This window comes from Anas acuta, chromosome 19 (genome assembly GCF_963932015.1).
Source record: "Anas acuta chromosome 19, bAnaAcu1.1, whole genome shotgun sequence".
NCBI classification, from domain to species: Eukaryota; Metazoa; Chordata; class Aves; order Anseriformes; family Anatidae; genus Anas; species Anas acuta.
Window position 1 is genome coordinate 11,467,782 of NC_088997.1, and position 14,906 is coordinate 11,482,687.

Here is a 14,906-nt window from a genome sequence, read left to right on the forward strand (position 1 = left end):
GATGCCGGTGATGTTCCTCCTGCTCCCAGAGTCATCTCCCAAAACAGGTGGTTGGCAGCCACCCCAGGGCTGGAGCATGCACCAAGCTCCTTTCCACCTCTGCCTTTTTCTAGTATTTGTACCTGGTCTTATCCCTCGGGAGCTCAGCTGGGAGCTGACAGGAGCCTCAGGGTCCCTGCGCATGCTGGGGTGGGTTTTGTCCTGTTGCTCCCTGCTGAAGGCTGGCTCCGGACCAGGCACCCTCACTGTATGGTGCCAAGGAGTTCCCACGCCAGTGTGGTGCCAGAGAGTCACAGGTGGGAGCTTCTGCTCTTGCTGAAATTTCATGGCACAAACTGGGACGGAGGCAGCTACGTGACAGAGGCTACATGACAGGCCAGCAGGTCTCTTGCTCTGGGTGGCATTTCCGTGGCTGCCTCAGCAAGCTGACCTGTGTCAAACACCTGGTTTGGGAAGAAATGAGCCAGCCACAGAGGGCTGTCGCTATTCTCTGGCTGTAAAGGAGTGCAGACCATTAGCTCCAAGGCAGTTGTCTGTTTGGTTTACACAAATCCTAGCTCTGACAACCTGACATTCCCTCTACCCCTCTGAACCATGTCCTTGCTCCTCCCTACCAGTGTTCAGCTCCCTGGACATGTCACGGTCTGTGTCGGTCACGGCTGCGGGGCAGTGCCGCCTTGCTCCGCTCATCCAGGTGATCCTGGACTGCAGCCACCTCTACGACTACACAGTCAAGCTGCTCTTCAAGCTCCACTCCTGTGAGTACCCCCCATGCCTGTCCAAGAGCCAGGAGCTCAGAGGGGTGGAGGGGATGTGGAGAGCCAGCAGGCTATGCATGGGGCAACTCCGGGAACCCACATGCCCCCAGCCCAGCTTGCTGGGGCATCCTACATGGAAGCAGCCTGGCTGGCCACTTAGCAACACTCGGGTGTCTGCACTCTTTGCCAGTGTGTGGCTGGGGCTCCCCATTTGGACCCCGGGAGGAGGACAAGTGTCCCTGCAAAATGCTTGTCCCTGCTGACAGGCTGCCCCTGGAGCCCTGCATCTTCCTGGGGTGGGGACACGGGGTGAGGTTTATATCTGCTGCTTCTCCCAGGTCTGCCTGCTGACACACTGCAGGGCCACCGGGACCGCTTCTTGGAGCAGTTCAGAAAGTAAGTGGAGACCTGGGGTGCCAGCTGCCACCCCAGGTGGTGCTCTGGCTACCGAGATCTGATCAGGGAGCCCTGGGGTGCTGGAGCCCTCTGCACTCAGGCTCAGCAGCTGAGCAATGGAGGCAGAGGAAATGCATGAATCTGTCTAGTGCAGGGCTCCAAAATCAGCCTGCTTTGAATTCTCTGCCTCTGCTTGGAAGCTGCTTTGCTGGAGTGGGGATGCTTTCACCAGGACACCCACTCCGTTTGGCTAATCCAATGCTATTGAATTACCAGATAACTGCATTATTAATTCTAAAGAGGCATTCAGCTGCTAATGGCATTTTGTGCGAAGCGCCAGTTGATGATTTAAAACCCTCAAACCCTTTAATTGCAGTTTTAACTGCAATTTGCAGTTGACGTGCTGAGATGAATGTCTCTCCGTCGCTGCTGAGGACCCAACCCTGCCCTTCCTGGCTTCACTGGAGGAGTTTGAACTACACAGCACCACTGCACTGCTGCCACTGAAAGCACCTGCTTAGCAAGGACTGAGAAGCTGAATGTGGTGGGGTGCTCGTGGGGAAGTCCTAATTTTCCCCAGTTGCCATCCTTCAAGCAGTGATAGGCACAGCTTGATATACTGTTGCAGGCAACAGTGTCTGGTGTGCCCCTGGGTAGTCAATTTTGTAGTCTCTAGGCACGTGAAAAAGAGATTTCCCTGAGTAGTGCTTAATTTCAAAAAAAAAAAAAAAAAAGAAAGGCAAACCAAGACAGCTCGTTAAAAGAAGCAGCAAAAAGAGAAAATCTTCAGGTGTTGCAGAGCTCAGGGTGTTGTCCTCTGAAGACCTGACTTTGCAGGCAAATTCAGGTCATTCAGCCAAGCAGAGGTAGCTTTTGAGAGGGAAAAACTGTCTTTTTGGGGTACAGTTCAGAACTGGAAAAGGTAAAGTTGCTCGTGGCATGTGTCCTGTTGTCTGAGGCACTGTCCCAAATTAAAATATCAATAGCAGAGATTTTAATAGCAACAGATAGGAGTATAGGAGCAAATGGCCGGAGCCAAATCACATGTACCCAGTTACCTGGGAACTCACACATGCGATGTGCAAACACTAGTGAGCATGTTTATTTCCAAAAGCTCTGGAAAAAAAAGCTGCCTTGAGATGGAAGGACAGGTCTCCCCTGGATTAGCAACTGCTCGAAAGGCAGGTGACAATTGATAAAGTTTTGTACCAGTGGGGTTTTCAGGGTAATTCCCAGTGACTGTGCTGGAAGCAGTGCTGTTCACTGTATTTTAAATGAGATCAAGAGCGAGCAGGCAGTGAAGTGCTATGGCCTGTGGTACGCAGTTATTTAGGGTAGTCAAAATGAAAACTGGCAACAAAGAGCAGCAGGGGCACATCACAGCACTGAGACTGCACAATATAGGACATCTCGATTCAAGGTCAAAAACTGCAAACCAGTGCCTGTGGGAAAAACACCAGGCACAACCATCAGTAGATGGCTAGGCTGTAAGCAGGTTCTGAATGCCCAGGACAGACCCAGGGGCAAATATCAACCATGCCAAGGGAATGGCAGCTCATGGTGGTGGCAGCACCAGGCTGGATGCCAGGTTGGCTGTAGTAGAGGGGGAGCCACAAGCATCCTCAGTCCCACACTGAGTCCCCAGCTGCAGCTTTTCTTCTTGCATAATACCAGGTGTAAAACCAGGGGTGGAGAGCATTTATCACAGGCTGTTCTTGGTGCCAGAATTGGAAATCAGGTTAGAAGGGAGGCAGGGCTGCTCGTGGGGAGAATTGAAGATGATGGTGCAGATGTAGCCTCTATGCAGGAAGCCCTGACCAGCCAGTGGCTGGGGGTATAATGGGAGCAGTGGGGCTGTTTCACAGCTGTTCACACAAAACTACCATTTTGGCTACTGTCAGGACAGCGCAGAGAGGTGGCAGGGCCTCTGGTCCAACCCAGTGCAGTGGCTCTCCCATGGTTTGTGGTCTTAGGTCCTTCTCTCTGCTCGTCAAATCCTGGGTTTATGCGAGAAAGCCTCTGGCAATCAGTTTTTACCAGTGGTGGGAGTCTGGGGGCCAGGGTCTTCTGACGACCTGCCATGGGTTTGGTGGTGGCATATGCTCCCATTCCTTCCAGCACAATGCGGTGACACTGCTCTGGAGCCTGGCAAGGGTTTGTATGGGGTGTGCAGAGGAGCTGCCTGATGGGGATGTATGAGAGCAGCGGTGAGAAACTGGGGTACATGGAGAGCCTTCCTTAACCAGCCTCTGTCCCCTTCCAGGCTGAAGGACCTCTTCTATCGCTCCAGTAACCTGCAGTACTTCAAACGGCTAATTCAGATCCCACAGCTCCCAGAGGTGAGAGCACCACAGTGTTGGTGCAGCCCTCGCCATCCCCATGGCTGGGAGCAGCAGGGAGGGCTGATGGCAATGAGCAATCATTGTCCAGAAAGCATTGTGTGCCACCTGCTTTGCTTCATGGGCATGGTGGCAACTCAGGGCTTGTGGGGCCCAGGGCTCATCCCTGCATCTTCCTTGGGTCAGGTGCTTTTAATGTTCCTGTGGGATGGAGCTGCTTTCTGGCTGCATGCTGTCCCTAGAGGGCTGGGGTCCAGGATCCCTCCTCACGGCAGCATAGCTGGGAGGGATGAGGAGTGAAATGATTTTTCAGGTGTGACACGGGGCCAGCCATATCAGTAGCCCTACTGTGGAACAGGTCTTACACCTTCCAGCTGTGCTCTCCTCCCTTCCCAGAACCCTCCCAATTTCCTGCGAGCCTCAGCACTGTCAGAGCACATCAGCCCTGTGGTGGTCATCCCCGCTGAGGCATCCTCGCCTGACAGTGAGCCCATCACAGACCTGGTGGAAATGGAAACAGCGTCACAGGTAAACACTGAGGCATGGCCCATGGCTGTGCCTATGGTGCTGCCCTCTGGCTCCGCAGCCATCACTTTCTCTCTGAACTGTGCTGTCGCAGGGTCTCAGGCAGCACTGAGCGTCAGCACAGGGGCTGTGTGGGTGCTGTGTGTCGCTGGTGCGTGCTGCAGGGTGCCCAGTGGGGAGTGTGGGCTCCCTGCCTGTGTTTGAGTCAGGCTGAATGCATCCCACGGTGCTTCTCTTAATAGTTTGGTGCCCTCCAGTGATGGCTGGCTGGGGATGTTTTCCTTCCTAGCATTACCCTACAGCTTTCTGTGCTTGCATGGATGCTTCTGCTGGGAGAGGAGTTCTTTGCACCTCTCCATGAAGAGTTCTTCTTGTGCACTCAGCATTTTAAGAAGAAAAATTAATGTGAAATGACTTTGGGGATTTGCCCTCCAGGACCACAGTTGCCCCATAGGAAGTGCTGGGATCTGCCTGTGCACGAGGCTATGGGGGCTCTGGGAAATCCAGATGGGCAGCATTTGCAGGCAGCAGCCCTGCTGGCCGGTGGGATGGATCTGCAGGGCCACATGCAATCCTGCAGGGACAGCAGGGGATGCAGGCTCCCGTTGCACAAGCAGGGGAGCAGCAGTGCTCACCTGGGTCCCTGTGCTTCTCTTCCTGCAGAGTCTGTTTGACAACAAGTTTGATGACATTTTTGGCAGCTCACTCAGCAGCGACCCCTTCAATTTCAACAGTCAGAATGGGATGAACAAGGACGACAAGTGAGTCCTCCGATCAGTGGGTCCATGGCTCCTCCCGACACTGGGTGGCAGAGGGAGGACGAAGCAGAGCGGGAGCTCCCCAGAACACAGCACCGCATCTGCCAGCAAGTGCTGTGGCTGCCCACACCCAACCCCTTCCAGGGACGTGTCCCCACTTGGGCCATCTCAGGGCCATGGCCAAACCCAGCACAATCCCAAGAGCCCCAAGCACTCCTGTCCATGGGTTTTGGTGTGGAGCAGGAGGCAGAGCTGAGCTCAGCTGTCCCTGAGGACACAGTGGCCTCCATGAGGACCTTCTCTCCTTGTCTCCACATCCCTGTGTCAGTGCCAGGAGTACTGAGGTGGTGCCTGGTGTCTCCTTCCCAGGGACCGATTAATAGAGCAGCTCTACGGGGAGATCAGGACCCTGAAGGAGGAGCTGGAGAGCTTCAAGGCTGAGGTGGGTGACAATAACTAGTTGGTGGCACATGGTGCATGCTGGCCACATCATCTTCAGCACCCTGCAGCTGTAGGCCCATGGACCGCATGGCGATACCGGGGCAGCTCACACTGTGAAGGGGCCAGCAGGGTGGTGCAGGGTGGTAGCTGTGACCCTGCTGCCCCAGGGATGTGAGGCCCTGACCCTGTCCGTGTCCTGCCCCACACCTGATGGTTCCAGCTCCTCTGGATTGCTCAGCAGCAATCTGTCTGTACAGAGCAGCCGTGTGGGGCAGCCACTGTGCATGGGGAAGGGCTCCCACGGCTGCACAGTGTGGCTTACCCCACTGCATAAGGTCCATCTGGTGCATTTGGGGCTGCCGGGCGCTGGACGGTGCCAGGAGCTGCCCACCTGCTGTATCTGCAGAACGAGCGTCGCACCCTGCAGCTGCGCGGGCGCATCAGTGAGCTGGAGGCTGAGCTGGCCGAGCAGCGGCACCTGAAGCAGCAGGCGCTGGACGAGAGCGAGTTCCTGCGCACTGAGCTGGAGGAGCTGAAGAAACAGCGGGAGGACACGGAGAAAGCGCAGAGGAGCCTGACAGAGATTGAACGTGAGTAAAGGGCCAGGGGAGGTTGGCGGGGGACCACAGGGCGCCCCCAGTGCTCACCTCACCCTGTGTGTGGCAGGGAGGGCACAGGCGAATGAGCAGCGATACAGCAAGCTCAAGGAGAAGTACAGCGAGCTGGTGCAGAACCACGCTGACCTGCTGCGGAAGGTGGGCCCCACAGCCACCCAAGGAGCATGCAGCCTGGGCTGGGCTGGCCCCTGAGCTCCCACTGCTATCCCCAGAACGCGGACGTGACCAAGCAGGTGACAGTGGCAAGACAGGCCCAGGGTGATGTGGAGAGGGAGAAGAAGGAGCTGGAGGACTCCTTCCAGCGGGTGAGCGAGCAGGCTCAGAGGAAGGTGAGTAGGGCGCATGGCACAGTGGGGTCGTCCTGGGGATGGGGACAGGTGGTGGGGACAGGGATGGGGTCTCACACCCCAAGGGACCTTCCTGGTTGCACTCGGAGGGAAGCGGGCGAGTGCCCCACAGGGGCCGGCTCGGGGCGACCTCTCTCCTGCCCACAGTCTCAGGAGCAAGCCGAGGTGCTGGAAATGCTGAAGCAGGAGCTGGCGGCCAGCAAGCAGGAGCTGCAGGTCCTGCAGGGCACACTGGAGTCCAGCACACAGGTGAGAGCCCCTGCCACGGCCATGCCGCTGCCACCCTGCTCCGGTTTCTGAGCCCAGCCCCATTTCCTCTCCACTCAGTCTCAGATGGGCTTGCAGCATTTATCTGTGCCCAGGAGAAAGGCAGATCTGCCCATTGTCACAGTGCCTTGGCAAGGCATTACCCAGCAAGATGCCATTGGGCCAATAACCAGCTTTCTGTCCTTGTCCTTCCCAGATCTGGATGGGTTCAGTGATCGTACCATGGGGTTTAGCACTCGTGTGTGAGGCTGCACCAAGCAGTGGTTTCCAGCAGCAGGGACTCCCAGCTCAGAAGGGACAGACCCAGGAGCTGATTGCCCTAGAGCCAGCAGGCAGCCTTCACCCCCATGTCTTGTAGCCTCTGATGGAGAAGCTGAACAATCTACTCCTGTGTGAGTGAGGAAGAAATTGTTGGAATAAATCCTCACAGGTGAAAAAAGAGTCAGACAGGGTGTCGTGGTTTAACCCGGCTGGCAGCTAAACACCACACAGCCGTTCGCTCACCCTCCCCCCTCCCTCTCTGGGACGGGGAAGAGAAATGGAAAGTGAAGCCCGTGAGTTGAGATAAAGACAGTTTAATAAGACAGAAAAATCATAATAATGATAATAATAATAACAATAATAGTACAATTATGATAATAGTACTACTAATAATAATGTGTACAAACAAGTGATGCACAATGCAATTGCTCACCACCCGCTGACTGATGCCCAGCCTAACCCCGAGCAGTCCGGCCCCCTCACCCCAGCTAGCCACCCCTATCTATTGTTTAGCATGACGTCAGATGGTATGGAATACCCCTTTGGCTAGTTTGGGTCACCTGTCCTGGGTCTGTCCCCTCCCAGCTCTTGCTGCACCCCCAGCCTGTCCGTTGGCAGGACAGAGCAAGAAGCTGAGACGTCCTTGGCTTAGTATAAGCACTGCTCTGCAACAATTAAAACATCGGGGTGTTATCAGCACTCTTCTCATCCTAAGCCAAAACATAGCATTCTACCAGCTACTAGGAAGAAAATTAACTGTTCTAACTGAAACCAGGACACAGGGTGACTGCCTGCTGCAAAATGCTGGCGGGCAGCATGCCCTCCTGCCAGAGGCCTTTGCTTTGGACTCACTGCTGTGCCAGAGGGTCTGTGAAGACATGGCCATTCGCTGCACAGGGCTCTGGAGGTCTCCAGGCTTGTTGTAGAGGCAGGGAGCTGTCAGGGAAATGGACCTGCCCTTCCCCAGGGTGGGCAGACAAGCTGCAGTGGGTCAAAGAGCCCTTCATCTGCTCATGCATCAGGATGACGACAGTCATCAGCTGATAAAAGTGGAGTGGCATACAAGGGAGCCTCAGCTGGCCCCACACAAGGTTGTCCGCTGCTTCAAAGGTACTGCTGGGCTGCCTGGCATGGGTGATGCAGGGCTGCACTCTGCCCGCACCTGTGTGGGTTGCAATGCATCAAGCAGCAGTGGTTGAGATGGCCTGGGCATGGACCACAAGCCACAAGCAATTCTCCGAATGCAAGGGTTCATCCCTTCAATGCCATGTCCTCAGCACAGTCTTGATGGGTGTTTTGTGCCCGGCCAGGTGGGAGCAGAGCAGAGCACCCGGATAGCAGACCTGGAGCAGGAGAGAGACAGCCTGAGCCGGGCGGCAGAGCGGCATGGTGAGGAGATAGCAGCCCTGCAGGCTGAGCTGCAGCAGCTTCGGGACACTCTCAGCAGTGAAAAGGAGAGCAGCAAGAAGGAGCTGGAGACACTGCAGACACAGCTGCAAGACAAGGTATCCCAGGGGCACCGCTGTTGCGGGCATCCCAGCATCACCAGCAGTGCACCCAGAGCCAAGGGCCACTCCACTACAGTGAGGAGCCACATGGGGAGCAGTGTTCCATGGCACTTGGCTGCCCACTGCCGCACTGCTGGTCCCCAGGGACAAGAGCAAAGCCCCTGTGCCAAGCCCTGGCTGTGGGTGTTTGCCAGAGCTGGAGGCAGTGGAGGGGTGTCAGGGTTTGCCAGCTGGTGCAGTGGGGAGGGAGCCTGACACACTGCTTTGGCAGGAGAGCATGGAGCAGATGCTGCAGCAGCGCCTCGCCAAGGAGCAGTTTGCTCTGCTGCAGGGCAGCGCACGGGAGGCAGAGAGGATGGTGCAGGATGCCCTCAGTCACCTTGAGGACCCTGCTCACATCAGCTGCACTGGCTCAGCAGGTGAGCTCCCCAGTGCCCACCAAAGCCAGCACGTCCCACAGTGGCCTTGCAAAGCCACCCTCCCCAGTTTCTTCTGGGACAGCCCAGCCATAGAGAGATGCTGTGCTGTACTTTGTTCAAGTCTTGTCTCTTGTGTGTCTGCAGATTACCTCCTGTCCAGGACATTGGCAGCCTCTGAGTGCACAGAGAGGCTGCAGGATGCACACAGAAAATACCTTTCCAATCATACAGGTGAGACACGGCAGTGCTGGGGAAGGGCTCAGGTGGGCAAGAGGTGGCATCTCCAGGAAGCAGCAGGGTGAGAAACCTGGGCTGAGAGCCACAACCAAGGATTAGGCTCTGCAGAGCCCAAGTGGGAACAGGGGAAGCAAAAGTGAGAGCTAAATGGGTTCCTAGGCCGCTTCAGCTGAGCTGTGCGCCTTCTCTCTGTCTGCAGATGTGAGCAGCCTGCTGCCCTGTGTGGCCCTCTTTGCCCACCTCATCAGCGACACCATCCTGCAAGGCAGCGCTACCTCCCACATGGCCCCAATGGAGCCCGCTGACCGTGAGTGCTTCCAGCTGCGGTGGGCAGGGGCCGGGGGTCTCTGGCCTCATGGGCAGCAGCACCCTCAGCCTCTTCTGCGGCGCTCACAGGTCTGCTGGAGATGTGCAAGCAGTGTGGCAGCGAGGCCATGAGCTACCTCAGCTCCCTGCAAGACCTGGATAGTGTGGAAGGCGCTGACTGTGCCGCGGTGACCAGCTGCCTGGGCCGGATCAGTGCCATTGGGGAGGTGGGTGCATGGGCATCACCACCAAGTGGGATTGGGGCATGGGAAGCAACCTGGGGCAAGCAGGGTGGTGGCACCTGTGGAGGGGCTGTGCCTCCCTTAGGCATTTTTCTCCGTCCTGTCCTCAGGAGCTGCGACCCAGAGGACTGGACGTGGAGCAGGAAGAGCTGGGTGATCTGGTGGACAAGGAGATGGCAGCTACATCCGCGGCCATCGAGACTGCGGCCACACGGATTGAGGTGAACCGGCACTGCAAGGGCTGCCCCACGGGGTCACTGCATGCCTTGAGGCACCCTTGGGCACCGTGCCTCATGGGGCCTCCTGCACAAGGCTGGGTATGGCAGCCAGGCAGTGCAAGTGGCTCAGCGTAGCTTCTCCCCTCTGCCAGGAGATGCTGAGCAAGGCCCGGGCTGGTGACACTGGGGTCAAACTGGAAGTGAATGAGAGGTGAGAAGTGGCCAGGGCATCACAGATCAAGGTACCGGTTTAAATCCAGGTGCTAAGGGAAGAGGAAGAAGGGTTTGGGGATGCAGGAGTGAGTTGAGGAGCCACAATGAGACACAGTGTTGCAGGGTGGGCATCTTCCTCAAGGCTCTGGGGTCTCTGCACCTCATCAGCTGCGTGGTTTGCACCTGTGCCAGCCTTCCCACAACTCACTGGGATTTATCTCACAGGATCCTGGGCTCCTGCACAGGCCTTATGCAGGCAATACAGTTGCTGGTCCTGGCGTCCAAGGACCTGCAGCGAGAGATTGTGGAGAGCGGACGGGTGAGCAGGCGGGCAGGGAGTGAGGGCAGTGTGGGCGGGCAAGGACTTGGCCAGCACGGGATTGCCACGGGAGTGGTGCAGAGCTGTGTGCTGACAGCCAGGACAGCTGCCAGCATTGAGGCTGTCTGTCCTGGTCCTAGGTCTCTGTTTTGCACCCAGAGGTTGCAAATGCCATCAGCAAAGCTCTCATGCTGCACAGGGGAGCCCATGACACCTAGGGTTGGGTGTCTGCTCCACTTCCACTTGTATCTCAGATGAAATCCTGATTTACTCTGGTCTCCTAAGAGCAGAGGTTTGGGGGCCCCAGACCCTGTCACCCTGGGGTGAGGGCGCATCCCCTTGCTCCAGCATGTGACTGTTCCCTTCTCCTCTGCAGGGCGCAGCATCACCCAAGGAGTTTTATGCCAAGAATTCCCGCTGGACGGAAGGTCTCATCTCTGCCTCCAAGGCTGTGGGCTGGGGAGCAACTGTCATGGTGTAAGTGGCACCCTGTGGGGGTAGCAGGGTCTTTGCCATCCCCAAGGGGCAGGAGGTGAGAAGGGTGAGAGGGTATGAGAGAGCTGGCCCGAGGGATGCTCTAGCCCTTCTCTGTCCTCTCGCAGCGATGCTGCTGACCTGGTGGTTCAAGGGAAAGGGAAATTCGAGGAGCTGATGGTCTGTTCCCATGAGATTGCAGCCAGCACCGCACAGCTGGTGGCAGCTTCCAAGGTAGGAACACTGTGCCCTGTGTGGCAGAAACACCACTGCTCCCCTAGCTGTGCTCTGGGGCCCCCAGCTTGGGACCAGGGTGACCTGGTGGCACAGTGAGGCTGGAGCTGGCATGCCAGGTCCTTGGCTTGGATCGTGGGACCTGGTGGGACATGAGCACGTACACCCTCTCGGCCCTGGCAGGTGAAGGCAGACAAAGATAGCGCCAACCTGGCCAAGCTCCAGCAAGCTTCTCGGGGTGTCAACCAGGCCACAGCCAGTGTGGTGGCCTCCACCAAGTCTGGCAAGTCACAGATTGAGGAGAAAGGTGAGCACGGGGCTGCAGGCCTGGCCGGCAGCACAGACCTGCCCCCAGATCTCCACTCTTTGCGCCCTCGGTGTTCGGTTGGCCATATCCACGTGCACAGTGGTTTCTGCCTGCAGCATGGGAGCTGCTGGGGAGGGCAGGTCACACTGGGGAGCGGCCCCCAAGGGGACACGGTGTTTTTGTCTCTGCAGACAGCATGGACTTCTCTAGTATGACACTAACCCAGATCAAGCGTCAAGAAATGGACTCTCAGGTAGGAGCTTCCTCTGCACTTTCAGAAACACAGCCAACGTTGCATCTGGCATGTTTGGGCTGATGAGAGGGTGCCCAGGCTGTCCCAAGGAGTGGGAGCAGGGGAGAGCTGAGCCATTTTCTTGTTCCTGGTAAAGAGGTTCTTTTCCTCAAGCACCATTCCCAACTGCTGCCCAAGCCGGCCATGCAAGCACAGAGCATGACCAGCACCTGGGCACCAGGAGCTTGTGGGTGAAGCCCAGTGGATGAAAGTGAAGGCTGGGCTTGCCCAGGAGCGGCATGCATTTGTTCCTTGAGCTTTCCCCATCCTCAGACACGTCTGAGCTAAGTCCCCTCTCCAGGAACTTTTGCTGTTGGAACATTAATGGGATGTACCTTGGTGATGTTGGGCTTGGTGTCAGGAAGCCCAGCACAGCTGGTGTGGGGCTGGGTGGCAGTGGCAGTGCTGCAGCATGCAGGTGGCAGAGCTGGCTGTGCTGCAGGGACAAAGAGTAGCAATAGCAGTGTGTGCTTTGTCCTTCAGGTGCGAGTGTTGGAGCTGGAAAACCAGCTGCAGAAGGAGCGGCAGAAGCTGGGGGAGCTGCGCAAGAAGCATTACGAGCTGGCAGGAGTGGCAGAGGGCTGGGAGGAGGATGGTGAGTACCCACGGGCAGGGGTTGAGCACTGCAGGAGGGCAGCAGCCCTTCAGGCTGTATCTGCTGCGCTGGCTGGGAAGCAGCTCTGGGAAGCAGGCAGGAGGGCAGCCCTGCCCACAGCCCAGGCAGTGAGCGAAGGCAGGGCAGGGGTTTCACTGCAGCTGGCATAAAGCAGAGCCCGACAGCAATTAGCACATGTGGCCAAAGCCATGGAGACTCTGGCCCATGCAAAAGGCTGTGGAAGCTATCAAGTACCCAGGACCGGCTCTCCCTAGAGCCCCACCATCCCTGCTGGTCCCACTGTTCAGCCCTGGGCTCTGCAGCCAGCTGGCCCGCATGCCACTGGGGTGCTGCTGCCCTGGAGCCACAGCATGTGAAACCCTGGGGTCCCAAGAAGAGCACATTGCTCTACATCCCATTACTGTCTCTCCCCTTTCCAGCCACCGACTAGATGCTGCAGCAGAAGCAGCCAGCAGCAGACACCCCTTCGGTCAGCTGGGACCCAGCTTGGTGCAGCCCTTTCAGAAGATACACAATAAACTGGTGCAAAATCCACCCCGAAGCACACGTCCTCTGCGTTCCCCGAGAGCCGCCTGCAGTGCTGGAGGACCGAGAGCCGCGTCGCTGCCAAGGGAGACCCTGGGGCCAGGAGCGAGGGCTCCCCAGCCGCCCAACCTCACACCAGCTGCAAACTGCACGTGTATTTATTAGAGCTGCTTGGGGGGGGGTCTCTGGGGTGGTCTCTAACCCTTTAGTTTCATTTTTGCACAGATTTCCTGAACTGTTTGACCCAGCTCTGGTGGACCAGGAGCATTTGGGTTTCCTTCACCTCTTGCTGCTTCTCCAGCCTTAATGCGTTAACTGGCTCAGCGCAAACACCTCAAGGGAAGGAGCCTGCCTGGTGCAAAGGGCCGCAGGGATGCGGTGGGGTCAGGAACTGGCTCTGCTGGTGCTGCTGGGCTAGCTCGGGGCTTGGTGCTAGGCATGCTCCCCCGGCCCCAGCCCCCTGGCCCGCTCAGCTGCTGGCAGCAGCCAGGGTGGTGGGTGAGTCTGTGTGGAAGCAGAGTGCCTTTGGCCACGGTAAGGCCAGGGTCCCGTGCTGCTGCCAGGTCAGGGGCTCATTCACACGAGGCAGCCTGGGTTGCTGAACCCTGGCGGTAAGAGCCATTGCTTCCTCCAAGCCCTGCAGAGCTCACTGGGCCCATTGGCAGCCTGGCCAGGTCCCAGCAGCAGTGCTGGGAGCAGTCAGCAATGAGCAGGGCTTGGACTGGCAGTGAGAGGAAGGTTGTGATGAGTTCCTGTCCCCATGTTCCCAAAGTGCCCTGTCTGGAGCAGTGCTTGGAGCAGAGGGGCTGGGCTGGCTGGCCCTGTGCAGCGCTATGCTGCCCTGAGAGATCACTGTGTCAATGCCAGCAATAAACCACTCTACAAGGTGCTTGGCTCACATTTGGGCAACATCTGCTCCCAGGCCAGCAGCTCCCAGAGGCATGGAGTGGCTCAAGGGCAGCAGCACGGAGGGGTCAGGGTGCAGTCGGGGTGCCCCAAAGCTGCAGCAAGCAGCCCTGGCGTGCCACTGTCCCTAGGGGCAGGGGCAGCCGTGGGGCTGCTGGTGCTGAACATCCAGCCCCAGCCAGGGAACCTTTGTGCCTTGGAGCAGGGGACTTGCAGGGCAGGGGGTGACCTCCAGCCCCTGGCCCATCAGGCCCCCAGCTTGTCTCACCGTGGCAGGGATGGTGGGATCAGACCAGCGCACAGCAGTGCACAGCCATATCCTCACCCTGCCTGGCCGCCCCTCCCTGCCATCCCCAGGTTTGCTGAGATGTGCCCACAGCCAAGCCGGGTGGACACTTGTCTCCCTCGTGGGACCGGGGAGCCCTTCCCAGCAGGAGCGGACTGCGGCAGGGTGCTGTGGGGCAGCATTTGGTCACTCTCCCTTTAGGATGTGGTGACAGTGGTTGGCACTGCCTGGCCACGGAGGGGAGTGGGTGGCCTTGGCACCCATCGCCCAGGATGGCTGGACTGTCACCGCATGCTTTCCTGGTGACATGCATCGGCTGTGCCAGCCACTTGGACCAGTGGGATCTGCCCGTGTCCCCCTGCCCAGCCACCCCAGCCAGCACCACGGCCCTGGGGCTTCCCCAGACACAGGAGAGGGTGACAGCCACCGTGCCGCGTGCAGGGACCCCGTGGCCCTAAGGGTCCTGCCACAGCGAGCTGCTGCCAAACCGCCCCCTCCGCAGCCCCAGCCTGCCAGGACCCCGCCAGCCCCCGGCCTCCCGGTCCCTCTGCAAGCAATACGCGCCGCCCCTCTGCTGCGGGGAGACCGGGGTGCCCCTGAGCCCCCGCCGGCTTCTCGGGGGCCCGGCTGGCGCAGGCGACCACCAGCTGCTACCTCAGGTTTCCAGGCTGTGCCCGGCTGGGCCCCGGGGTGGCGGGAGGGGGGCGGGGAGGGGGCCGCGGCGCTGCTCCCGGTCCCAGCGCTTCTCCCTCCCTCTGCACCGGGCCCGGCGCGGCTGCCCCGCGGGTTCCGGCATCGCGCGGCACGGAGCGCTCCCGGTTTTTAAATAAAGCCTTCGGCCCTGCTGCCAGCTCCGCGTGCTTCCCGGGAGGGGAACGGGGGCGGGCAGGGCTCCGGGCACCCGGGGCCCCGCGGCATGGGCTGGCGGCGGGCCCCGGGCCCGGCCTCGTGCCCGTTGCTGGGGCCGGCGAGGCCAGGGCCCGGCACGCGGCGCTGCGGGCGGGCGGGCGGGCGGGCGGGGGAGGGCCGGGCCCGGCCGGGCCGGGCGGGCGGGGGGCCGGGGCCGGGGCGGGGCTGGGGCGGGGCCGCGGCCGG

At 58.9% G+C, this 14,906-nt stretch overlaps 1 protein-coding gene across 2 annotated transcripts in view; it reads left to right on the plus strand.

Moving 5' to 3' along the window:
- HIP1 (huntingtin interacting protein 1) overlaps positions 1-14,657 on the plus strand; it is a 50,287-nt gene extending 35,630 nt beyond the window's left edge. For both annotated transcript variants that reach the window (XM_068655917.1, XM_068655916.1), the window contains exons 8-31: positions 618-758; positions 1,097-1,154; positions 3,418-3,493; positions 3,890-4,021; positions 4,682-4,779; positions 5,146-5,218; positions 5,624-5,807; positions 5,884-5,972; positions 6,047-6,163; positions 6,329-6,430; positions 8,020-8,214; positions 8,489-8,636; positions 8,781-8,867; positions 9,073-9,180; positions 9,270-9,406; positions 9,532-9,642; positions 9,792-9,850; positions 10,078-10,171; positions 10,548-10,648; positions 10,774-10,879; positions 11,063-11,186; positions 11,378-11,439; positions 11,962-12,073; positions 12,514-14,657. In XM_068655917.1, the coding sequence (XP_068512018.1) occupies positions 618-758; positions 1,097-1,154; positions 3,418-3,493; positions 3,890-4,021; positions 4,682-4,779; positions 5,146-5,218; positions 5,624-5,807; positions 5,884-5,972; positions 6,047-6,163; positions 6,329-6,430; positions 8,020-8,214; positions 8,489-8,636; positions 8,781-8,867; positions 9,073-9,180; positions 9,270-9,406; positions 9,532-9,642; positions 9,792-9,850; positions 10,078-10,171; positions 10,548-10,648; positions 10,774-10,879; positions 11,063-11,186; positions 11,378-11,439; positions 11,962-12,073; positions 12,514-12,524 (2,525 nt within the window). In that variant the 3' untranslated portion in view covers positions 12,525-14,657. The remainder of the gene's footprint in view (positions 1-617; positions 759-1,096; positions 1,155-3,417; positions 3,494-3,889; positions 4,022-4,681; positions 4,780-5,145; positions 5,219-5,623; positions 5,808-5,883; positions 5,973-6,046; positions 6,164-6,328; positions 6,431-8,019; positions 8,215-8,488; positions 8,637-8,780; positions 8,868-9,072; positions 9,181-9,269; positions 9,407-9,531; positions 9,643-9,791; positions 9,851-10,077; positions 10,172-10,547; positions 10,649-10,773; positions 10,880-11,062; positions 11,187-11,377; positions 11,440-11,961; positions 12,074-12,513) is intronic.
- The last annotated feature ends 249 nt before the right edge of the window (positions 14,658-14,906 follow it).